The 26,171-nt window shown below is 38.7% G+C and overlaps 1 protein-coding gene across 2 annotated transcripts in view; it reads left to right on the top strand.

Moving 5' to 3' along the window:
• The window catches only part of PAX5 (paired box 5), a 353,987-nt gene that overhangs the window by 12,432 nt on the left and 315,384 nt on the right, over positions 1-26,171 (top strand). Inside the window, exons 1-5 of one of the 2 annotated variants that reach the window (XM_072596784.1) lie at positions 1,354-2,258; positions 9,948-10,113; positions 13,814-14,011; positions 20,999-21,063; positions 26,010-26,138. In XM_072596784.1, the coding sequence (XP_072452885.1) occupies positions 2,216-2,258; positions 9,948-10,113; positions 13,814-14,011; positions 20,999-21,063; positions 26,010-26,138 (601 nt within the window). In that variant the 5' untranslated portion in view covers positions 1,354-2,215. Of the gene's footprint in view, positions 1-1,353; positions 2,259-9,947; positions 10,114-13,813; positions 14,012-20,998; positions 21,064-26,009; positions 26,139-26,171 lie in introns of those variants that run through there. The other variant, XM_072596783.1, reaches the window with a different exon arrangement.

The following is a 26,171-nucleotide window of genomic DNA, read 5'->3' on the forward strand; positions in this document are numbered from 1 at the left end:
GGCTGCAGCGGCTCTCGGCCTCCTTCTCCACCCCCTCCCCTCTCTCCCTCCTTCCTCCCCAGCTCTGGGCTGCCCAACTTCTCCCTCTCACTACGCCCTTCGCATTTGTCAATGAACGCGCCCCGCCAGAGCCCAGCCCCCCGCTCTCCCCCATTGCTCCGGCGGTGGCTAATCAGGCGGAGCCCGCCAGCGCTTCAGCCAATGCGGCCAGACCGCGGGCCGGGCGCGCCTCGGGAGGCGCGGATTGGCCGCGGCGGCCTTGATTGACGGGCCGCCCCCCCACGCCCCCCCCCCCCTGGGCGGGCTGGCTCCCTCCACCCCCGAGGCTGAGCCCCCGGCAGCGCTGTCCACATGCAGCGGGTCCTGAAAGCCGGTCCCGGGAAGCGCGTTTCTGCACTATGGGCGTGGAGTAGCCGGAGGGCGAAGCATCAGCGCCAGCGCCAGGACCAGCAGCAGCAGCAGCGGCGGCGGCGGCGGCGACGGCGCCGGCGACGGCGGCGGGAGCAGCGGAGGCGCTGACACACCGAACCCCGCCTGGCCCGCCGCCCAACCCGGGCTCCGCGGGGGGCATCGCGCGGCTCGCGGCGCAGGAGGAGGACCGGGGAAGCCGGGGCTGAGTCGGGAGAGCCCGGGGAGGACTGGAGGACCTGCACCGAGCGAGGACGGAGGTTTGGATCCCTGGAGCCGACGCAGGGGGCCAACCTGCCCCGCCGGCCCTCGTCGCTCAGAGGCTGGGACCGACTCCCCGCAGGCGGCCCCGGAGTCGGCCCGGTCTGGGCGTCCGCGGCTCGGGGAGCGCAAAGAGAAGCAGCCGCCGGGACCTCTCGGAACGACGCAACTCTCCAACGGTGGTGGAGGACGAGGGAGCGCTGCGGTTGCAGCAGGCGCCTAAGAAACTTTAAAGCCATAGACCAGCCCCGCATCCGCCGGGACCCGGGCAGTCAAGGACAGCGTTCTCAGCCCTGTCACTCTCTTGCATAGCAAGAGCACCTTCTCTGCCCCTGAGGCCCTGCCTGGTGCCTGTGAAAGTGTGTGAGTGTGAGTGTGAGTGTGTGTGTGTGTGTGTGTGTGTGTGTGCCTATGGATGGCAGAAATTAAAGAACGTCCCCATTTTCTCCAGCTCTCCTTCTCTCTAGTAACTCCTCTGCTGGGATGTTAAGAATTCACCTCTGTTGCTTCTATTGGACTCATTCCAAGCTTCTCGGTTCTCTCGGGTCCATTTTCAAGTGTCCATTTGAGGCCCTAGAATAAGTTTTTAGAAACAAGAAGGAAGAGAGAAAGAGAAACGAGAGGGAGAGAGAGAGAGAGAGAGAGAGAGAGAGAGAGAGAGAGAGAGAGAGAGAGAGAGAGAGAGAGAGAGCCTTGCCATGGACCTCAGTATAAATTGGAAGGAAAAAAAAAGAGGATCTGAGACCTAAGCGGTTCTGATTTGTCTTCAGAACTGTTGCCTTCTAAACAACATCCCTTGTTAAAGCTGATGTATACGAAAAGGTTTTGTTGCAATCGTGTTTTTTAATGCCCAGTTGTGTTCTGGAAATCTTTACAATCTTGTCATCACAAAGGCATAAACCCACCACCAGGCCAACCGCCGAACAGCTCTCTCTTCTTATCTTCCCCAGTACCCCTACATGTATGAATAGCAAACAAATTAAGCCCCCAACAAAAAGACTGATTCCAGGTCATTCTTTGGTATATTTATGACCTCGAATGCTAACTATATTTCTTTGGAGAAATACGTCTTTAAAAAACAAGGTCCACAATATCTGGATTGCTGCAGGTGACCTCCGACTTTGGACAACTGCCACGGAAGAAGCTCTGGGTCAGGTGCCTGGGGTTTCCCTTTTTTGTGACATGCGTATGGCGTTTTGATACTTTTTTCTGGGGGAAAAAATCGACCTGACTCGGCCGCCTCTGTCTTCAAGCTTACGTCTGAAAAAAATAATCTTGCAGTGCCTCCTTAGGAGTTTGGGGACATAATTCTATACCACCGCTAATTCTATCAGCAACTCCTTACCGTAGTGATTGCCCCCTCCCAATCACTTTCTCCTTTTACTTTAAGAAATAACCAGACTTTGCAATTTTCAAAGGGATTTTAAAAATACATACAAAATTTCTTCTTATTGTTGTTGGCTCGAGAGAGATCTTTGCAGTAGGTGCAAGGTGGTCGTGATCTCATCTGAAAAAAAGCTTCTGACTCAAGCTGTGGATCGCTCCGATGGAAATACACTGTAAGCACGACCCGTTTGCAGCAATGCATAGTAAGTAGGCTGCTAGTTCACTTCTCTCTCATTTAGGACCAATCTCACCACACCTTTCCATCGGTCGCAAGGCATCTCCAGGGTTTATTAAATGGGGCTAGGAGATAGGTAATGTCTGTAGACATCAAGTAGTGAGCCGAGATGTACTTGACTTGCTCCTCAAAAAAAATAAAAAAATAAAAAACCCAAAAAAATAGAACCTTCCAATAAATGAGGGCAAAGAGATGGGAGTCCAGAGAAACTACAGAAGCAGCTTCTCCCCCTAATTACGCCTCCATCCTTGAGAGCAACTTTCAGAATATCCTTTTTACTATCATTTGAACGCAAAAACAAATATTCTTTCCCTTTTCATTTTGTTGCTGTACATAGAAGGCATTAAAATACCACTGTTGCCATTAGAATTATTATTATTCTTTAAAATTTTTTTGCTCTTGTTACTTCAGAAAGTCAGTAAATATCAGCTAGATGTTTGACCTGCAATACATTTTTTTTTTTAAAAAAGCCTTCCTGTACAGATTATTTGTTATTTTACATTAAATCAAGTAAGATCTATCCACTATTTTGATTGCAACAGATTTTAAAATCTCACATTTAGATTTAAGGCGATCAATTAACAATGAGATCTTGGTAAGGGAGCACAAACAACACTGTTTGATGACTCCCTTCTGACAGACCTCTTTCCCATTTTTCTTTTTCCTTTTCCTTTCTTTTCTTTTTCCAGTTAAGTCTGAGAAGTTTCCGCTACAAAGTTGCAGAAATGTGTCAAACTAGAGTCACTACGCCTCAGTTTAAGTGTGTACAAATGAAATTGCAGGCAGGACGGGCAAACACTGGAAGAACAATGTTTAGGAATGAAAACAACATCTCGTAATTTGAAGGGAGGGTGTTAAAATTGTGTAAAGTCATTGTTAGTCAAGTCCCCTTTTAAAGAGAACTGGTCAAGTGGTGGGGTCCTTTTTTTTTTTTTTTTTTACCCACCTCCCCTTAACAAATGCTGAGATCAAACTCAAGTTGTTAGGCTCGACTGTCTTTCTACTATATGTAGAAATAAATACATATGCATATATGTATGTATATATAAAGCACGCATATACATACTTGTATACATATGTGCACGTATTCAATATATAAAAGTACTATCCCTCTAGCATTTTGAAAGAGAGAATTACTATATTTCTTCTTCTGATACGGTACTAATCCGGCAAGGTTAAAGTCATGCAAAGCAGCGCTGGCATGGCAAAGCTCTAGCCCTAGACTTAGCCATGAAGTTAGCAGATTGTGTGTAATGCGTTTGGCTCGAGATTTGTTGTGGTTGAGAGATTTGGGGAAGATTTATCCATTAACACAGTGTTATGTGAAATGACATCTCCTCTCATGGTGAGTTAAACGCTGGATTAGATCTAGAGATTTCAAGGAAATATAAACTAGAACTAATCACATTTCCCTCCTGGGCTCTGCCGCCTTTTGAGTTAAGATCTTGACGTTGTAAAATGCAATGGCGAAGATTGTATGGTTTTCTTTTCTTTTTCTTCTTCTTCTTTCTCTTGTTTACTTTTTTTCTTCCTGCTTACTTCCTTAACCTCCCCTTTCCTATATCTACCTTTATCTGTAGCATAAACAATATTAGAGGGGGAACACTGGGCAAGGTGTCCTGGTCCAAGAATACAGAAAAGGACAGACAAACTGAAAAGTATATTTTCCTGGCTGGAGGATACTATCTTACTTCAGGACATGTGAAAAAAAAAAAAAAGAATCCTGGGTCAACAAATACGATGCAACTTAAATAATAGACATTTTTATATTTTAAAAGATGTAACTGTTTTGTGAAAAGGGTAGACCTAAATAAACAGGCATATGCTTAAATGGGGAGGAGGTCTTTGAAGCGAAAAAATTAGAAATCACCATTAATATCAGTGGCAAATCCATTTTTTTTTTTTTTTTGCTGGACTTCTCTTTGTGTTAACTCATGCAGATGGAGCATAAATGTAGGAAATGCCTGGTGACTGAGAGCCTCTTTCCAACATTCTCTCAAACAATGATAAATCTATCCTAAAGTGCTTTAAGGAGAGAGGGATGGGGATCTTCATACTTTAAAAATAATTTTAAATAAGTATTTGCCAACTATTTTTAGGAGAGTGATGTAATGTGCCAGTGAAAGAGAAGCCAGGGGAGAAGTTTCTGTTTTAATTTCCCAGCCCAGTGGGGTTCTTTTTTGACTAAGCACATTCCACTGAACAAAATGGATTTGCATGATTTTCCCTTGCCTGGTGGAAGAGTTAATTCAAAGTTTTCTCTTTCTTTATTTCTGGGACCGGAAGCCATGGCCTTGTCTCTGACCTACGTCTTACCCTGTTAGGGCTCACTCCAGTTATTTGTCTGCTTTCTTTTCACCTTCAAAACCAAGATGAGGGAAGTTTTCTAAGGGATGCAGAGTTAGCACAGTTAGACTCTGAGACAGAAATGATCTAAGCAAATATCTTTACTCTTTGAGATTATTGCAGAAAAAGATATATGAAATTTAAACAGCCCAAAATAAATGATGTTTGTAACTGCTGGATAGAAATGTAATATCTTCCATGCCCAGATTTTGTGTTAAGCACAACAAATGTATTCTAATTTATCCTTGAGGTGGAGGGAAAGGCTGTAAACCCTTGTAGGGATTTCTTTCTGTTTATATAGCGTTAGTGTATTTGTATTAGCTTATCACTTTGGTTTGAGGAGAGGAGATATAGTTACAAGTGGAATAAACATAATATGCTATCAATATGTACTGCTCAATCTGGCTATCTTTCTTTAGGGCTATTGCAGGTCCACACACCTACGCCTGTCTACCACTTCTCTCTCGTAAATACTATTCTGGCATCTTATGCCTCTTATGTTGTATGCCTTTATTCATGGAAGAAACAAATGGGGATTTGACTTTAATTGCTTGTTAGCTTAAATATGCAGCCAAAGAGTTGCCTTGAATTGCTTGAAAGAATTGGCACCACAGTCAATAGTGATCCAAATAGTGCATTCGGAGCTCAGAAAAGGAGCTCTCCTCTGTTTAGTTCCCTTATTTCCCATTGCATCTCTTCCTACTTCCATGGTTCTGGAAGAACACAAAGTTAATTAAAGAGCAAGTTCTTCACCTTTAACACCCCAATATTGTAAGAACATTTAATCAATGTCTCTTCTTTAAAGGATGGAGCAATTCAACTGAACTATCTTGGCTAACACCCCCAGAGAATTTAAAGCCCTGTAAACTCTAGGACTAGAAGAGTTGACCCAGACAGAGTAGTATACAAATAACTTTTCCTTTTAAAAACTCAGAAGATAGGTTTCAGGGTCAATCTCCTACTCACATCGATATGACGAATGAGTTTACTTTCTAGTTTCTACTGGTAGAAGGTAAAGGATGTCTCACACCAAATGAATGATGACAGCAATAGAAATAAAGCTTTGAATCAGGATTTCTTTATTCGATAGGGAATTGGGGATGTGGGCTCAATTTATCCAATAACATAAGGAAAAGTATTTGGAAGTATCCTTTCCTAGAGTATGCAATTAAGGAAATCGTTGTATATGTATTTGTGCATATATACTCATGTATACAGAAAGAAGGGAAGGATGATGGGAAGTCATTAAAAAAATCCCAGATTTACTAAATTTCATATTGGGAGGTCAAGAACAGTTAAATAGCTAGGAAAGATTATTTCATTTGATCTGAGTTGTTCAAGTCTAATTCTGAGCAGGATCACATTGCACAGACAGAAGTAAAGCAGACTTTTTCCCCCCTGTGGGTTTACACTTATGCCTATGAGTACATAGAAATACATTATGCACATGGGCATGGATCAAGGACTAGACACATATTCTTTAACCCTTATTGAACAGGGCACATTTTAAATTATACCATTAGCTTGAAGGCTACACTTCCTTTGGTTGAAATGAGAGAACACATTAAGTATAGGAATCCTGATTTGTGTCTACACATTATTCTCTGATGTATTACTTTTAATTACTAAAATTTCTTTCCCCCAAATCTCTCTTACCTCACTTTCTCACACCCTCTCATACTCAAGATATAGCTAGAAGATATTTAAAATGGAATAGGATGTGGAACTTCCTATTGGCTTTACATGTGTTAATTGGTACTTACTTTTAAGGCTTAATAAATTACCCAGCTTCAGGAAAACAGTGCCTGCTATTATACATTATTTTACAAACTATCCAGTCCAAGCCTCTCTTTACCTGGAAGACTTGACTTGAGACTGTCTCTGCCTTTGTTACTTTTCTCTGCCTCAGTTTCTTTCCATCTTCTTTCCTCACCAACTCCTCTGTCCTAACATTTTAAATGTGTTTGTGTGTTGATTCCATGAATATACATGTATTCCCTGCTTTAATTGTCTATCTATCTGTCTGTCTGTCTTTGATCTATCTATCTATCCACTTTGATTGCAGTGTGTGTGTGTGTGTGTGTGTGTGTGTGTGTGTGTGTGTGTGTACAAGGGGATAAGTCGAGGTTTTTTTGCTCACAGAACCTAGTAATATTTTCTTTACATTTGTGGGTGAAGTTTCTAGTCTAAGGACAGACAGTTTCCAGCTCAGAGCTTCCCAGTTAGCTTCCCAGTGTCTACATCATGTCTTTACATTAAAGAGGGATGTGCAGACAGAGGCATGGAATGCCTATGGAAATAGTGCAGGACAGGTGAGTATGGCTGCTTTGTTGGCACTGGAAGACTTCAGTGAATAACCCACTCACTACTTTGAGTGGAGCAATTTGGAGAGTTTCCTTCAGAAACACAAAGTAGGACCCAGGACCAGAGATTTTGACTGGGATGTTTGATTAAAAAAATGTACACAAGTGCATAATGATATTTTACACATACACACACACACACACACACACACACCAGTAGAAAATTGAACCACATCTGGGATGTCTAGCTGCTAAATAAATCAGGTAGTGGGCATGACAGGGAGCAGAAGATGGAGTGAAGATTTAAGATATATTTCTTTAAGCTAACTAGGAACTTAGGGTATTTCTTTATTTTGACTACCTTTATTTGATTTTTCCAAGTAGAGGAGCTCTAGGGAAAAGAAAAGATTTCTCAGCAAAGAGTTCTCACAACTCTTCTTCTTCTTCTTCTCCTTCTTCTTCTTCTTCTTCTTCTTCTTCTTCTTCTTCTTCTTCTTCTTCTTCTTCTTCTTCTTCTCTCTATGTATATATATATTCTTAAAGGTAGTGAAGTACAGTGGGAAAGAACTGAACTGGGAGTCAGAAGACCTGAGTCTACTCTCCTCTCCACCACTAATGTGTTGTATTGTATGATCTGGGGGCAAACCTTGGATTTGTTTCCTTCTTTATAAAATTGAGGCCAAAGAGGGGAGGATTAGATGTTCCCTGAGGCACTCCAACCCTCTGAGACTCTTCCCTACTTATTCTCTACCCTTTCCCAGCCCCCTCCCCTACTTGCCCTTTCTTTTTATCTTTTTCATTCTTTGCCCTCTCTTCCTTCTTTCTGATTCCTCTCTTCCTTTTCCCTTTCTTATTTATCTTTCTTCCTCTGTTTCCCTCTTTTTATTCTTTCCTCCCTCCTATTTTATTTAATCGATGGTTCTAATACTTAGTATTGCATTTCTTCCTTCTCTACACAAATAGAACACCTAACAATGGAAATCTCCTATGTAATAGTTCTGCAGCATTTAAGGAAGATCTGAACATGCTGAGCTTGGTGCATTATAGGAAGTTAAATCTTAACAGGTTTTCACTGTTACTGAAAATAGCCAACTTACTTATATAGCTTCAAACCTCAATACCATAAAGTGAGGAATGTGGGGAACTGGAATTCTGAGTCTTTTTATTGCCCTGAGTGCTTTTCCTCAAAAGAGACCATCCCAGTCATTGTCATGATCAAAAACTAACCCGAAAGGGCAAAAGTCTTTCTGTTTAATTCATTTTAACTCTGTTATATTTTCTGCAGTCTCACTTGTTACATGCATAGAAAAATGAGTCTTTGTAGATTTGATATAATTTTCATGCCTTCTATTCATCTACAAAGTACACTAGAAGAATTTAGCTCTCACTCTCTATCCCTTGTCCTACCCATTTGAAACTTACCAAATTTAAATTGACTTTCTACTTCTAAAACTGATCCTGCTCTTGAAAAGCTATGTAACCCCTTTTATTAAACTCTTTTTTAATTCATTAAACAAAACTTATTCAGATCTAATGATCTGAAGGACTGGAGTATTCCTCTTTCAGTTGAATCATGCAGTTGCTTTCTAACTATAAAACTCAATTAGGGATTTAAAAAAAAACCACAACCCTTTCCCCCTTATCACAGGAGTATTTTGGAATCAAAACAAATGGCTGTATTCATTTTTTTTTATAGCATTTTGTCTTTGGAGTAAAATCAAAGGCTTCTCTAGGAATGTTATGCTATAGATATTTATTTAATCTATATATCTATATATCCATATGTACTACACACAATATAGATATAGATGCAGGTACATGTATATATGTGGGTGTATATGTGTATAATACATATACGTACGTACATACACACATCTGTAAATGTAGTATAGCTATATAGAGAGGTATATCTGTATTTCAGTTTTAACCTGGTTTGGAAACTCCTAAGCAACTACTTTGTTAAAGAAAATAAATTCCGAAGCTGTCAATAAATGTTGATGAATGGCAGCTGCCTCTGCTTTATCAGGTATTAGAAATAGAATATTTAATACATTCATGATACTTTCTGACAATTTCAGAAGACATTCTCCAAGTCAGGCAGTGTTTGAGCTGGGGTAAAATAGTTAAACTCAACTTACAAAAGTGTTTCTTCAGTAACTTAGACCTATTTTGTTTTGGAAAGCCATGGAGGTGCTTTTGCCTCCTTGACTTAGTCTGCAAATAGAGGGTATTGCCTCTGGCTCTTGTATCTGTGCTGACAATGATGCTTGTTACTGGTATTATTTGTTTTCCATTCTTAAAGCTTTGTAACATAAGTTGTTTGGCTGATTAACAGCTTTGGGCTTAATTATATTTCTCAGTTGCTGCAAAGGGCCACTTTGTACTCTCTTCATCTGGTAGGGTCCCCATTTTAGACCATTGTATATTTCACCTTGCTAAAGGCGAACAGTGCAAATCGGCCCAAGGAAGAATGATATACTGGGCTCTTCCAGACACTCACATTTTATTTGTGGGAAGCATAATATCCTCCTACAAGGGACACTGTAAATTACAATGGCGAAACCATTCCACAATAGTTTTACCTTTCCTCTTGATTAAGTTAACTATCTCATTGTTGAAGTGTGTGTGGGGGGAGGGGAGATGGAGATATTTCTTTATAACAAATGAAATTGAAGTAGAACAGAATGTATAGTATACAGAAGGGAATCTCTCCTTCCCTCTCATTTACTTTGCATTCTCTAAGAGGCCAAATGTTGCATCTGAACCATATCACTTTAAACAGCCATGAATGAGCTGTTTGAAACAAAGATTCTTTTAACAAGCAAATATGTGAATTTCCATCTTAATTCTGTGGTGAATATTGAAAGCCCTCTTTAAAAAAAGGTACAGGTCGCCATTCCCAAGGAGATGCTGAATGGCAAAGAAGAACATGATAGCAGAGTACATACTATATGATTAAGATCAATTTTTCTTTCCTGTTTCTCCCTTCTTTTTCTACTATGTTTCAGGACATGGAGGAGTGAATCAATTAGGGGGGGTTTTTGTAAACGGCCGTCCCCTCCCTGATGTAGTCCGCCAAAGGATTGTGGAACTTGCCCATCAAGGTGTGAGACCCTGTGACATCTCCAGGCAGCTTCGGGTCAGCCATGGTTGTGTCAGCAAAATTCTCGGCAGGTAAAGGCGGGAGAACCTCATCTCAATTAATTTCCTTAGTAAAGACCCAAAGTGGTGCCCTCCAAAATGAAATGAGATAAATAACAGAAACTGGAAACAAGGAAATGAAGGAGATTTCATCCAGAATTGTCCAGCAATTGCTAATCCCTACTTTTGTTTTTTATCTGAATAATTTATTGTCCATTCTGAATCTCACAGAAGTGAACCAGTACCTGAAATGAGTGATGTGGAAAAGACATTTGGTTGTCAGAATGCCTAGCAAGTCATTCTGAAGACTAGGGGAGCAGAGGGCTTCTGCGAATTTGTTTTACCCTTCTTAGATGAATCAGGAAATACAGATGTTTGTGTTGCCTAATGTAAAATGGAAAACCCACCAGTTCTGAAATCATTCAAAGAAAGTTTTTTTTCTTTTAAAGAATATTATTATTTTTTTAAAAGTGGAGTCACCATTCACTATGTAGTTTGCAGTCAATTTATGGGTAAGCTTTTATGAAATCGGTAAGAGTGTTTTTCTTTTATGGCTTTTTATTTTACTTGAAGTAGAATGTATCCCCAAAGAGATCCCCAAATGTATGAAGCAAAACCAATCAGTTCCCCTAGATTTGATATTTGAAAACTGCCATTTTTCCAGTGAAGCTTTGGAAGCACTATGAAATATCAGGTATATTTGTGAATCTAAGTCTTATTGTTCTAGATTTTGATTTTACTTTAGAAAAAATTAGATGCATTTAATTCCTCCAAATAACTTTTTGAACTCATGTTGTGAACCATTTTTTTTGCCATTAGTTTTAAGTTCTTTCTCTTCCTACTTCAGAAAAAAAAAGTTTTAAAATGTATTTTCATGTGCATTATAGTTTGAAAATTGGGTCTAAACTGGTAGTTTAAAAAAATCATGAGTCAATTACTTTTTAGCTCCTAAAAATTGCTGTTTTCCTTATATAATCTCTTGGCTTAAAAAAAAGTTGGTTTTAGTAGTTGTTAAGGAAATGACCTATTCCCAAGTGGAGTGATGTCCATGGCTTTAGCCTAGCCATATTTTGGTGTTTCTTTGGAAAGTTTGGTACCTTTGCCCCTTCCTTTTACTCTTACACATATGCCTAATACCTAGTCTCCAAATCTGATGAGTCTTGGTTTTCTTTATTTCTGGAAATGGCATTGAATGACAAGGATCTAAACATAAAGTTTGGGAGAGAGAAGGGAGTGGGGGGGGGGGGAGAGAGAGAGAGAGAGAGAGAGAGAGAGAGAGAGAGAGAGAGAGAGAGAGAGAGAGAGAGAGAGAGAGATCCTTTATTTTCACTGAGATATTTTCAATGAACCTATATTTTATTTAATATTAGAGACCTTTACATAACACGAACCCAAAGCTTCCCCAGTGTAAGTAGCAACTGCTCCAATTGGAGACACTGGTTGTCTTGTTATGTTCACTCACCATTGCCCCCAGCATCAGGGTAGGGCTAATATGTAAGCAATTACTTTTCTGATCAGTGACACTGTTGAACTCCTTTGGCTTCTTACCGTTTGAATAGATTTGTCATTAGACGTAGTTGTGCTATGAAGTTAACAGCTGCTATGCAGCTTTGTCATTTAAGTTGTCAACAATAAATTGGAATTTCATAGCTCATTATTTTCATAACTAATAACCACAGTGGACGAAATGTCATTCTAATTAGAATTGCCTTTTAAGAAACAACTTCAGCCCTAAAACAATATGACTGAAGATTTCTGAATTGTGGTCATTGAATCCACAGATTATTTTGCTATCAGAGAATGAAAAGGACTATGCAGTAGGAGAGAGATTGTTGTCCCGCAGAATATTCAGCACTGGGTCCTTTTAGGAGACATTGAAAGAAAGGCAACTAGAACTCCAACTGGGCTGATATGTACAATGCCAGCACATCCCTGTGGAAGGGGAAGCATTTCCATCATTCATCTGTAGGTTTGGATTGTACGACACTAGGCACCTGAAGTTTCCAGTAGTTGCAGCTTGCTTAGAGCCTGGGGACTGTGTCAAATTGACACAGAGAACTTACTTTCCTCTTCAACGTGTAGCCCACATTGAACACCTTCAAAGCCTCTAGACCTTTTTGTGTAAGGTTTTATATTTAATATTAGCACCTGTGGTCCATATCAATTGAAGCTCTTGTCTTCAACATGAGGTTGGCAATGGCCTGTTTTACAAAATCCAAAGGACTGGCAATTTGCATGTTCTATAGTTCTAGATAAAGTCCTGTAAACTCAGGATTGAGATAGTTTTTGTTTATTTGACTTCTAAGAGTCTTCGCTAATATCTATCAGAAGGTAGTTAGAAATGATGGGTGATGAAGATTTGATGTGGTCTGGTAGCCTGTCTGGGCTAAAATACATGATGTTCTTTTATTGGAATCACTGCCCAGTATTGTCTTCAGTTAACATGCCAGAGTGCAGAAAGAAGCAACCATCTCTAGTCATGGTAGACATGAAAAATTGACTCATGGGACTGAAGGAACAAGATTCCATATCAGGGAAATAAAAAGGCTGTACATAGATGACTCTTGTATGGTCCTGGAGATTATAGTAACAGGTCTCTAATTTGGATTATGATGTTTTTGCATTATTTTTTTTGTTCCCACATGCAAAAATCACTGGATAAAAACTGATTTCTTGGGTAATGTTTTAAAATTGGGAGTTACTAATTAAAATTTGCCAGTAAGTGCAGAATGAGGGCATAGCTTGGTTTTTCGTTTTAGTCTTTGTTACGTGGTTGAAATTGGGAAAGGGGGTAATTTCCTGAATAACAAAATTTTAATCTCCCTGTCACTCCTACAGATTAATTTAATATTTGTGTAACATTTCCTGACATATCTTAAGTAGACCTATTAAGAGCTGGACTTTGATTATATTTCTTTAAATTTAATCAGTTTGATAATTGATTTTTTTCCTGCACACTTTGTCTACAGAAGTAGGCACAGACTTCACATATTTAAACATCCTAAATTCCTATTATTTGCTTTTTAAAAAATTTCAATTTTTTATAGCTTTATTTTGGCTTAAAATACACAGTCACAGGAGGCTAATCTCTCTAGAGAACAACACACAGGAAAATGCTTAGATTTTTTTTTTAAAGAACAACATTGTAGGAACAGATTGAAAAATACTGTTAACTCTTTCCACCAAAAAAATTGTTTCTTTCCAACAACTTTCCTTTCACTAATATTTGTTTTACAATAAAAAAACTCTACCATATTTCAATGAATAAAGAAGGCACTACAGAATGAAAATGTCCCTAGAAATTATAATTTGCTGTGTTAGAGAGAGCTTACTGTACTGTACAAAGTTGTGATTTATTTTTGTTTTTGTTTTTATCACTAATTCTGGCTAGTAACACATATTTGTAATTAATTTTAGATCCCAGCACACCCTCTAATCTTACCCTGTATCTGTTGTCTTGACATTATAGAAAAAATATATTTTACATCATGGCATGATTTCAATTAATGCAAGTTAATCTGTGAGAAGAGGGGAAGTACCACTAGTATAACAGAATTTCAAATCATAAGATGGAGGAATGGTTTTCAAAGGAGAATTCATCTGCCTCTGTTCATCTATATTTCCTACTAACTCTATGTTGAGTATCACCTTATTTTGTGACAAAAAATCAGCTTTCTTGATTTATTTCTTATATAACTAAGCAATTTTTTCCCCCTCTCCATCTTTGTTATAGGTATTATGAGACTGGAAGTATCAAGCCTGGGGTGATTGGAGGGTCAAAACCAAAGGTCGCCACACCCAAAGTTGTAGAAAAGATTGCAGAATATAAACGCCAAAACCCTACCATGTTTGCCTGGGAAATCAGAGATAGGCTTTTAGCAGAGCGAGTGTGTGACAATGACACCGTGCCCAGTGTCAGTTCAATTAACAGGTAAAGATTTGTGGGGGAGGGTCGCCGGGGCGGGAGTGGGGAGATAGTGTATCAATGTTCAAATGAGATATAATGGAACATCGATACAGTTTTAAGAGTGCCGTATCCTAAAACGGAAGACCTGCCTTAATCTTACTTTTCAAATGCCTTTTTCCAGACTCGTTTTTGGGGTCTCTAATAATGAAAAACAAAGAATCAGGGCTGTGCTGGGGGTGTATCTGACCTTTTTCTTCTCTTTTAAAGAGGATGTACCCTCTTTAGATGGTGGCACTGTCAGGGAGAGGCGAACCATTTTGATGCTTTGCCGGGCTATTTGGGATTTCTCCAGGCCTAGACAATACCTCTGCCATTCCTTTCCCTAGCTTCTTGGGAACAAAGACAACCCACAGTGTGCTGGGCTGGGCTGGATTTTCTTTTTTAACATCGGTTGTGTCTATCAATCTCTGTTCTCCAGGCTGAGACCCCAAATGTGAAAGAATGAGTATAAAATAATCAGACTTGAGGTGGGACCAGAGGATGAAGTTTTCCGGGATGAGCATGAGTGATCTTTTTTCCATATTCCCAAAGGTTATAGGAGTGCTACCTCTCCTTAGAGCTTTAGCTTTTCCACCTCAGAGGAGATAAGTGAGATACTAACACTGCGTCTCCAGCAATAAACTCAGAAAAGACCCCTTGGCATGGAAGTAGTCAAAATGGGAACAAAGAAAGTTAAGATAACTTGTAGGGGAAATACCTGTCTAGGTGACAGTCAGGATAAAGGAGTAACAGACCAAACTGTCCTGTTCCATATAGCTATCTTCATGATTGTTATTTGTGCATGGTTTGAAAAGAATTTACTTAGGTTGGTTTTGAGTACCAGGCGTTCAGTGTTTGAAACCTCACAGTGGCGTTGGTTTGCTGTAAAATAAACCATAGCAAGTTAATGGATATATAGCTGAAAGTACATGGACCAAGGAAGCAAAAATAACGTTGGATCTTTCTTGCTTCCATATCAAATTAGGATGTATTTATCAATGATTCTCTCCCTTAACAAAGATACCAGAAGTCTAGAAAAACCAAAAATCTAGAAAATACAAAGTAGATTTTAGTGGAGAGGCAAAATAATTAGAAGATTTAGATTAGGACATAAAGGGTCATCTAGTCTATCTCCCCCCCTTTTTCTTTAAAGGAAACTTACCCTTGGTCACATAGACAGTAATAATCTGGACTCCCAATTAATTCCTAAAACTGGTGATTTTTATTCTCATTTTTGCTGCTTTTTCTGCCACCTTGTCTTGAGAAACAACACACAATTTTTATGTCTGTTGATGTCATATCCTCCTTGTAGCTTGCTTCCTGCCAAGGGAGAAATCTTTGCAAAATGAGCTGACTAGGGAAAGCCCAGAGAAAGTCACAATTCCTAGAGGTGACACTCATTTAGGAGAGGGAAATCTCATCAGCTCCTGCAGTGATGTGGGGTCAGAGCTTTCAAAATTCAGGTATTTTTAATTAAATTTCCTCTAAATGACTTTAATACAATTGCATGAAATGTTTGCTTTACATATAGGTTTACATGGATTATTTTTAGTATGCCAGAATTTTTGGCAAGTTTAAAAAATGCTCAAATAATGAATGAACTCATTTAGAGAGAGAGAGGGAGAAAGAGAGAGAGAGAGAGAGAGAGAGAGAGAGAGAGAGAGAGAGAGAGAGAGAGAGAGAGAGAGAGAGAGAGAGAGAGAACAAAATACAAAAAACTAAACCAGGCAGATCTGTTATTCAGCATCAGAGCCAAGAAAGCAAAATTTCTCTTTAAGCAGATTGTTGTGGCCTAATTTTTCTGTTACTCATGGCCAAGGATAATGTCTCTGATGAAGAGAAGACCCCTTTGGTTTTTCGTTCATAAATATATTATTTCTTTAAAATTTTTTATTGTTGCGTTGTGTTTTCATATAATAGTTACTTTGCCTTTGAACTGAGATTTTGTCTCTTTTGAGGTTGTTTTCTCTTCATTTACCTGACTGAAGTCATTCTCATGAGATAGATCCTAGTGTAGTGGATGGGCATTTGACTTTAGACTTAGGAGTCAAGTCCTGTCTCTGTCACATACCAGTTTTGTGACCCTGAGTAAGTCACTGCCCTGGACATTTCTCTAAAATGATACATTGTAGTGCAGCTACTCATCTGCATTGGGAGGGGGAGTTTCCTCATGGGGAAATCCTTATACTAATAAAATCACAAGTGTGGACCTTCCCCCTGCCCGCCAAAGTGTTCTTAGTTGTATTTCATGAAGAGTTCTTTATACTAAGAAAATCACAGGTTTGGCTTTCTCTTCTCTTCAGAAGTCTTTGTTCTAATAATGCATGTAAGGACCAGATATCTTAAAATTTACATTTGAGGATCAAAGGATAATTTCCCTCACTAGGGCCTGGAGTAAAGGCATAGAATTTCAACTCAGTGAATTTGATATAACTGGATTCAGGGTCACCTGACTTCAAGACTTCAGGATATAGTGGGAAAAGCACTAGATTTCGGTGTGAACAGACTTGGATTTAAGGCAATAGCTATGTGAAAGTCATTTAATCTCTAAGTCCATTTCCAGTAAAATGGACCAAGAATCTTTATAGAACACAATAATGCCATTGGACCTTTCTCATCTTTATATCAACTTGGGATGCATTTATTAATGAGAAATTATAGATAATTGGGAAGGAAGATAGATAATGAACTGCTTCCCTCACGGAGTATTTTTTTCAAGGGAATAGCTTTTGCAAATTGTAAAACGCTATAGCGATGAAATTATCATTATTATGAAATGATTTTAAATCATAATTATGAGACCATGTTAAATTGCATTCAGCAGATATTTATTGTTTTCCACATATTCCAGAGTCTATTGGGCACTGTCCATAAAACTTTGCAGGCCCCTGCCTCAACGAACTGACAATTTCATATGAAATCATTAGAGGATAATACAAGATTATATATAATCAAATGTCAAAATGTGTGTTAAAGTTGAATGTGATAGTTAAAAAAACCATTCAAATTTGTATAGCGTTTCAGTCATGTTTTTAGTGCAGTTTTAGACTATAGTAAGACTTTGGGTGTACATATATACAACTTGTTAATTAAGCAGCTCATTTGAACTAGAAAATTGAAGTCAATATTAAATATTTTAAACCTACAGGTATTCTTTTTTTATATGACTGAAAGGCTTCCAGAAATCTGGACAATTGTTATGATCACTTACATTCAACTTCTACCATATGTCTTGACATTCTGTGTGTGTATGTGTGTGTGTATGTGTGGTTTTTTAATGTTTTCTGAAATATTTTCTTTTTCCTTTATTGTACTGGAGAACTTTTTTCTTTTGCTGTTATTTTGTTCTTTAAATATAGAAGGCTAGGAGAGTGGTTGACCTAGAGAGGCATCTTCTCTTAATATCTTTTTCTTATTGAGAAGTAGAGATGTAAAAGGTGAGAGCTAATGCAGATATAGAGTGAATGACATTTTTCTAATGATTCTTCCTCCTCTTTCTACTCTGACCCTGAAAACCTCTCTCGGGCATTGCAGTAACTTTCTAATTGGTTTTCTGTCTCAAGTGTTCCCCTTCTTCAATTCATCTTCTACTCAACTCCCAAAGTGATATTATTCCAAAAACACATGTCTGACCAGGTCATCTCTCCACTCCCATCCCCAGCTTAAAAAGAAGCAGTCATTCCCCATTGCCTTTAAGGTAACATACAAACTTGTTCATTTTCCATTTAAAGCCTTCTATAATCTGACCCCAACTTATGTTTCTATCCATGACTCACCTTCACACACTCTATGTTGCAGCCAAACAGCCTCATTTCTTCTTCTTCATATGTGCCATTCCTTTGCCTATCTCCCTGGCTATCTCTCACGGCTGGGGTGTACTCTCACCTTACCCCTTAGAATAACTCACTTCCTTCAAAGTTGTACTTAAGTGGCATCTCCTAAGTAAAGACTTCTTGATCACCCCGATACTAGTATCCCTCTAAATTGCTGGTTGTGTATGTGTATTTTATGTTCACTTATATAAAAATGTTTTACTTCTTCTTGTAGAACATAAGATCTTTGAAGGGATGGAGGAAATGTTTTAGTTTAGTCCTTTTTTCCCTAGCACCTAGCACTGTTTGGAATTTAGATGCTTAATAAATACCTGTTGATTGACTGTTTGGGATTTTTCTTTCCCTTCTCATTGGGATGGTTCAGTGAAAAGAGTTCAGATCTGACCTGGCCACCAAACTGTGAAACTGGAGCAATTGATTTTACCTAAGTGGACCTCAGTTTCTTTGTCAAATGGTGGGATGTTTGGACTAGATAAAGTAGATCATTTAGCTCTAAATCTATCTAAATCTAAATCTATGATTCTATGATATGCATGATAGTTGGGGTTTTAATTTAACTCTTTCAATTAAACCTGAAATTCTCTTCCTCAACTCCTCCTCCTCTTCCCTCATCCTAGGCCACTACTTAGAAAAGGGGGAAATGTATTTTTGGTATCCTGAATTGGAACTCAGAATGCATTTGCTCATATAAACAATGTTAAAAGTGATGATTTTTCTCATTCTCTTTCACTTCCCTTTACCTAGCCCTGGAAATTCATTTGTGCATGTATAAAGCCTTTCAAACACTTCCTTACTTTATCAATTCTTGTAATTACAAAAGGGGAAAATTTGAATAATCACAAGTGTCTATAATACCTATTTTTAAGTTCTAAGCCTGAGATTTCAAATGAATTTAACATCTGAATAGGCTTTATCCATTTATGAGCAAATGAGTTAACATATGTAAGGTGCTTTGCAAACTTTAAAGTATGTGGCAAAGGGGGATATATTTCCTTGAAGTGAATTTAGGATCAGGAGACCAGGGTCCTATTCCCAACTCTATCATGGGTTAAGTGTGTGACTCTGAACCTCTCTGGGCCTCAGTTTTCTTATCTGTAAAATGATGGTGTCTTATTAGACGATTATTAAGGTCCCTGACATCTCTAATACTTTGTGAGATTTGTATAGTGTCAGGTAGAGTGCCAATCCTCTACAAAATAATGAATGTTAATGTGAATTTAGTTTTCATTAGCCCTAATTTGGAGTATATACTGTGTGCTTTTCTCATATGAATATTTTGAAAATAATTTATATTTATTAATATTTCTATCATCGTTGAGTGGTTTTCTTATCAAAGTCTTCTCTGCTACAGCTCCTCGTTGTAACAATGGTCTGCTCATTCTTTTCTGGCTCTACAGGGTGAATGCTTACATCTCCTTATGGAAAATAGTTAGAGGATCATAGATTTTGAACTGGGGGGGGGACTTCAGAAATCTATTTTGACTCCCTTATTTAAAAAAAAAGGTTCTAGGTCTAGACCTGTGTAAGGAACTCCTGAGAAGAAAGCTCTGTCCCTATTCTAGAATCACACCTCACCTATAACTTACATGTTGGTGAGTTCTCCTGGGCCCCTGAAAGCTTAAATAAGGCATCTATGGTAGACAGTCAGGATATGTCAGAACAGGACTTGATGCTTTGTTTTCCTTACTCTAGGACCGGCCCTTTCTCCATTTTGCTGCACTCCAAACCCCTTCATTTCATTGACCAGAAACTGTGGCTCAGAGACAATGTGGTGTGACCAAGTCCACAAAGTTTTTCTCTTTGGTTTCCATAAATTCCCTTTCCTTCATGCAAGCGCCAAGGAACTCTTTATGCTGTTGCATTGTTGGAGCATTCCTCAGTCAGGATATGATTGCTTCCATTGCTCAGTCAACAATGTAGATTGGATGCCCCTTGTGTCTTTTGTGCTCATTTTGTGCTTTTGCAAAGTCACAGGTGGGATACTCCAAGCTAAAATGATATAGTCATTCTTTGGTGTCCATCTTTCTCAAAGTTTTGTTCAACTCTTTGTGAGACCATCTGGGGTTTTCTTAGCAAAGATACCGGAGTAGTTTTTGCTATCTCCTTCTCCAGCTCATTTTACAGATGAGGAAGCTGAGGCAAACAGTGTTAAGTGACTTGCCCAGAGTCACATAGTTAGTTAATTAATGTCTGAGGCCAGATTTGAACTCATGAAAATGAGTCTTCCTGATTCCAAGCCCAGTGCTCTATTCACCGCACCACCTACCTGCCCTTCTCAAAGTTTAGACTCACCCAAACAGAGACCTCCAGCACCTTTGCCTATTACTTGCACAAATGATAGTTTAGGAACTCAAAAAGAAGTTTTCCTATGAGGCTAACATTTTATTATCTCTAGCATTAAATAAATGGCATTATAATAAAGCAGATTGGTTTTGATTCATTGAATGACTAAGGGAGAGAACAGCTATTCTATAGTCAGGTCTCTATAGACGACACCATAGGTCCATGAAGAGTTTACAAATGTTATTGACATAACCATTCTATTTTATGGCATGGTTCTGCAATCCTTACATAGACAGGACACTCAATAATAATAGTTCAGAATTGCAAAAGTAGGACTATCATTTTTCATATTAGAGAAAATGAAGAATCATCTGCTCTGACTCCTCCATTTAATCTGTGAGGAAACTGAGTCCCACAGAGGGGCATGATTAGTACAAAGTAGTGTCGTGGTCCAGTATCTGGGTTTGCCCCTATTGGAGTACATGGATTTTTTGGGTTTTTTTTTTGAATAGACACAAACCCAGGTTTTTTTCTTGCTGCAAATTCATTCATTATTAGTTTTGCAATGATTCTTCTTTTTACTACATGCACGTATCACTTGATTCAGTCTTTCTCCTTCCCTTGGTGGGAATGCTTTTCCTAGTGTATTAAATTCTGGTCTTTCCATCCATCCATTAGCCTCATAGGCAAGGTGTGAGAAAACATCATCGTTCATAATGAGGCCTCATGATTGGACTACAATAATTTCTGGGTTCTTACATATTGAGTTGTTTACTTATGCCAGTGGGTTTTCTTCTCCTTTCTGTCATGCCTGATAGTAAGTGGTCCTTTTTCTTCCCCCCAAAATTACATTCAGGATCATCCGGACAAAGGTACAGCAGCCACCCAACCAGCAGGTCCCAGCTTCCAGTCACAGCATAGGTAAGAGGAACTTTTCTTTTTTTTTTTTTAAATTAAAAAAATGGAATCAAAATATTCTAAAGAACTTTTAATCATTCTTATGGACAGATAATTCTACATAAAACAGTTCAGCACACGTACTAATGCGCCTTCTTTGTCATTCTCCAAGGGCTGAACATGGTAAATGAATTTTATAAATACTGCTAAAAGGTTTTGAATTTTACTGATTATTATGATAAATAGTCTTCACCATGAGACAGAAAATTGAAATCTAAGCCAAAAAAAAAAAAAGAAACACACTAATGGGGGTCTATAGAATGTCAGATAATTAAAGTAATAAATCAAGAAAGGGATACTTATTCATAACATTTTCTGCATCATTAGTCAGTAAGTAGTTTTGAATGTGTTTTTTTCTTCTATCATCCAACCATTCCATAATTCTTTGTGCACTTGCAGTCTTGAGTGAAGTGGTAGCAAAACTTTTCAAACTTTCTTTTCCTTTCTTCTTCCAATCTAATTTAGATGCAGGCTGACTGCATTCAGTGAGGACTGATCATTTTTTGATGGGCCTTTGCAAGTTAAGATTGAGGAACATTGATTAGGGAACGGGATCACTAGAGTGGGGCCATGCTGGCTGTGACTTTGTTCTCAGAGAGTCACCTTCTCTCCAAATCCTGTGAGAGAAAATAGTTTTCCTTCATTTTAAGTAAATCCAAATGAGACAAAAAGGACATCTTAAGAAATATTCGTTTTCTAGGAGGGCCAATTATATGTTTACATAAACAGGCAGTAAGAAATCAAATTTGTTCTTCTTTTTGGGTCAGTACAAAGCAAAAGCCTAATTACTTTGGATCTTTGAGTGCTTAAACCTTTATCAACTCTGCTTTGATGGGGGTATATTTGGGATGAGGTCTAGTGGAAGTCCTTCCAGCTGTAAAAAGAGAGTTGAGCTTCCTGCTAAGAGATACTGGTTGGGACTCTACTTCAAGCTTCTACTATTACTGTGGGTACAATACAGGAAATGTAGTTTGGAGATTGTTTTAAAGAAAGTTGTTAAAATTTGTTTTTGCCATTGGTTTAGAATCAGGGGTGGGGAACCTATGACCTCAAGACCACATGTGGCCTTCTAGGTCCTTGGGTGCAGCCTGTTGACTGAGTCTGAGTTTTACAGAACAAATCCTTTTATTTGGTATAAATATTTGTTATAGAAGGTACCTATTATTTGTACCTTCTACCAAAACAACATATTTTGTAATGGGATCTCAAAGCACTTTTCCAGTGCTGGTTTGTCTCTGGCCAACCACATTGGAAACACAAAAATAATCAAGAGGGCGATTGATGGGTGTCAATGAGATAATCCCATTGAGTTTCTGATGATGCAGAGCCAATGAAGGTATGGAATTTCTGTGAACTCTACTGTCAGGGGCACACCCAAGTCAGTGGTATTTCTCACTATTATAGGTATTCCCCTATGTCTGACATGCTAAATCTCTTCAGAACAGAATGAAGTTGATGTTGTCAACTATCTGGTCAATTTAAGCTGTGTAGACAGATGATTTAGATGTTGAGATCTTCCCTCTACCCTCCTGTCAGGTCCATTATTTCCTCCCTCCAATTACGGGTGGCTGGGTAGAATGCATGAAACTGAAAAAGGTAGAATGTTATGGTGGATTGTAGTGATAGAATGCTGGACTTGGAGTCAGGAAACCCTGGGTTCAAATCTCACCTCTGACACTTGGGAGCTATGTAATAATAGCTAACATTTATTCGGTTAAAAGCAATAGATATTTCGTGTGTTCTCTGCAACATTAGGCAGACTTGTAATTTCATCAGTATAGAGAACTATGAATGAGGAAACTCACTGTACCTATGCAGATTGGTATGTGGTCTGCAACTTGGTGAATAATCTCAGGGCACTGAAAGGTTGCTATTTGCCTAGGGTTACACATCCAGTATGTGTCAGAGGTCAGACTTAAACCACATTTTCTTGACTCTGAGATCAGCTCTCTATTCACTTTAATATTATTCTGCTTCTAAAAAAAAAATAAAATTATAGTGTCTTATACTTGATCTCTGTATTGTAGAAGGCAAATGTCATTTCAACTATGTTATAGACATAGAAATTGGATTGAAAAAGGATAAGATGTAGAAGATCATTCCTGCACAACAAAACCGACCTCCCTGGTATTTGAAAGCTTTAGGACATAGTTTTTGGTGGCACATGTACCTTAAAATTCTTCTTTTTAAAAATCTTCTTTGGCACTTAGAAAAAGATACTTTGCACAAAGTAGATTCTCAATACTATTTCATGGCACCTGAATGCTATTCAAGCTGCTGTGTCAGATTATTTTCTGTGTGACTCTGGGCAAGTCACCTAACTCTGTTTGCCTCAGTTTCCTCATCTGCAAAATGAGCTGGAGAAGGAAATGGCAAACCTCTCCTGTATCTTTGCTAAGGAAACCCCAAACGGTGTCAGGAAGAAGAATATGACTAAAATGGTTGAAAAACAGCAGTGGCAGTTTATAGCATCAGAGAACACTAAAATAGAGCTCAAAAATAGGCTTCTAGCCCAACCCTCTCTCTTTTTCCAACTGAGGATAGTAAAGTATATGTACATATATGTATATACATATCCATGTCCATACATACATCTATATCTATTTATCCATCTATCCATCCATCCATCCATCCATCCATCCATCCATCCATCCATCTGTCTCTCTCTATCTCTATCTATCTATCTATCTATCTATCTATCTATCTATCTATCTATCTATCTATCTATCTATCTATCTATCTATCTATCTATCTATCTATCTATCTATCTATCTATGGTAGTAAGTAGAAGAATTGGGATTTGAACCCATGTTCCCTAAACTCCAGAACCTGTGTTTTTCCACAGTATGACATTGCCTCCCTCTAGTGTCTGACACTGACAAAGACTTTATTTCACCTTTTTCATTCCAAACAAGATACTTAAATACTGTCCCTGTAAGAGTGAGAAGTCAACAAACATTTATTATTACTTATATTATAATCACACTGATTACACTTATTTATATATTATATGTTTATAATAATGTATATTATAATCATGATAATCGTGTTATAATACAATTGTATTGTAAATGTTCATTAGGCGTCAGGCACTGTACTAAACTCAAAAGACAGAACCTATCCTCAAGGCGCTTACACTCCAATAGAGGAAAGACAATATATAAATAGAAGCTGAAAAGGGAATTGGGAAGGATGAAAGAAAGAAGGTACTGAAGGGGTCATGGTGATGAAAGAAGTCCTGAGTCAGGAGCAGAACTGGAAAGGAATGAATGAACATGGATGACCTGGGCACTTCCTTAAAATAAAGGTTCCAGGAGAAACTGACCCATCTCAGTAAGGGTTAAAGAGTCAACAAATTCTGTCCTTTCCTTCCCATGGCTGTTAATGCAGTTAGACTGGCCCATGGGCGAATTTACCCTTTAAAATAACAATGTTCAAAGGCTGCCAGAATCATAAAGCAAAAGCAGGATTGTAAATAGATTATATAGCCAATGTATACTGTGATTCTTAGGGCAATGGAAGCCCTGTGTTGGGAGTGTCTTAGAATCGTATATAGAATGTGAATATTAGAATTGGAGGGAACTTTAGCCCCTACCCTTTATTTTTAAAGATGAGGAAATAGAGGCCCAGAGAGGTCAGATGTCTTGACCAAAGTCCCATAGTTAGTAGCAGAGTCAACATTTGTACTCAGTTCTCTTGATCCTCAGTCCAGTGTTCTTTCCATTAGTAAGAATGTTAAAATTAGAGGTGGAAGTAAGTTATACTGATGGGAAAAAATATCCCTTGATTTTGACCTTGTGAATCCTGGATGTTATCAGTGACAAGCACTTCCTCAGAGCACAAACTCTGTACATCTTCTCATTCTGTTCAGAGATTCATTGGCCACAAGAAAGGACTATAATAGATCTAGAGTTGGAAGTGACCTGAGAGACCACTGGTTCCAACCCTTTCATTTTACAGATGAGGGAACTAGGATCTAGAGAAGTAAAGTAACTTGCCCAAAGTCACACAGCTAGTAAATAAGAGAGCCAGGATTTTAATTATTTAATTAAGTCCTCTGACTTGAAATCCTTCACACTTTCCTACGTACCATACTACTGGTTCACATCATCTCTAAATACTACATAAAAGATCCCCATCACGTGTTGCTATCCTTGCTCTGGTTCTTTGAAAACAAACACATGTGAACTCTAAAAAGTATACCAGCTTATGCACAACGGCTCAATGAGAATGTGATGTCACAAGATTGTGCAAACTCAAAGAAATCCCTGCTGTTTTATTCCCCACCCCCTTTAGGTCATGTTTGTAATTTTGCCTATCTGGGTTATCTCTAATGGGAAGCAAGATACAGCCAGCTCTTTGGCACTCCACTCCCAATTCCTTTTCCCTAACGTTTATATCTAGGTGAAATCAGGTTCACAGGAAGTATGGAGAACCTCTTTGCAGGACTGAAGAAGAGATACCCATGCCACAAAAGGAAGGGCGACCCGCAGAGTGCAAGATCGATTTATCTTCCTCATTTAATCCCAGTCTTATCTTTATGCTACTGCCATGGGTGGAACTGAGATGGATTAGGAGAGATTTGAGGGGGAAGCTAGTAATATCTACTGATTGTGTTGATTACATGTAGATGAGGACCTCAATCTCTCCTTCCCCTTGGGCTGCTTAAGATACCTATTCCCCATGCAAGGTATCTGGGGCAAATCTCTTTGGCTTGCCAGACTTTAGCACAGTTTTTATATCCAGGTTATTTCCTTCAAGGGCTAGGGCAAGGAAAACAAGATGACTAATTCTTAGTGACCATAATGTTAAGAGTGCTAGGCTAAGTGGTCTCTAAGGTACTCTGCAGCTCTCAATTGTACAAAACTCTTTCATATCTTTATTTTTGTGACAATTTGACTTTATTTCAGTCTCCACAGGCTCTGTGACCCAAGTGTCTACAGCAAGTACGGATTCTGCAGGCTCCTCCTACTCCATTAGTGGAATTCTGGGAATTACATCTCCTAGTGCTGAAACCAACAAACGCAAAAGGGAAGAAGGTAAATGATCATTGTTTCTGGGGGACCACTGCA

The sequence above is a fragment of the Notamacropus eugenii genome, chromosome 3 (assembly GCF_028372415.1).
Source record: "Notamacropus eugenii isolate mMacEug1 chromosome 3, mMacEug1.pri_v2, whole genome shotgun sequence".
Classification (NCBI taxonomy): Eukaryota; Metazoa; Chordata; class Mammalia; order Diprotodontia; family Macropodidae; genus Notamacropus; species Notamacropus eugenii.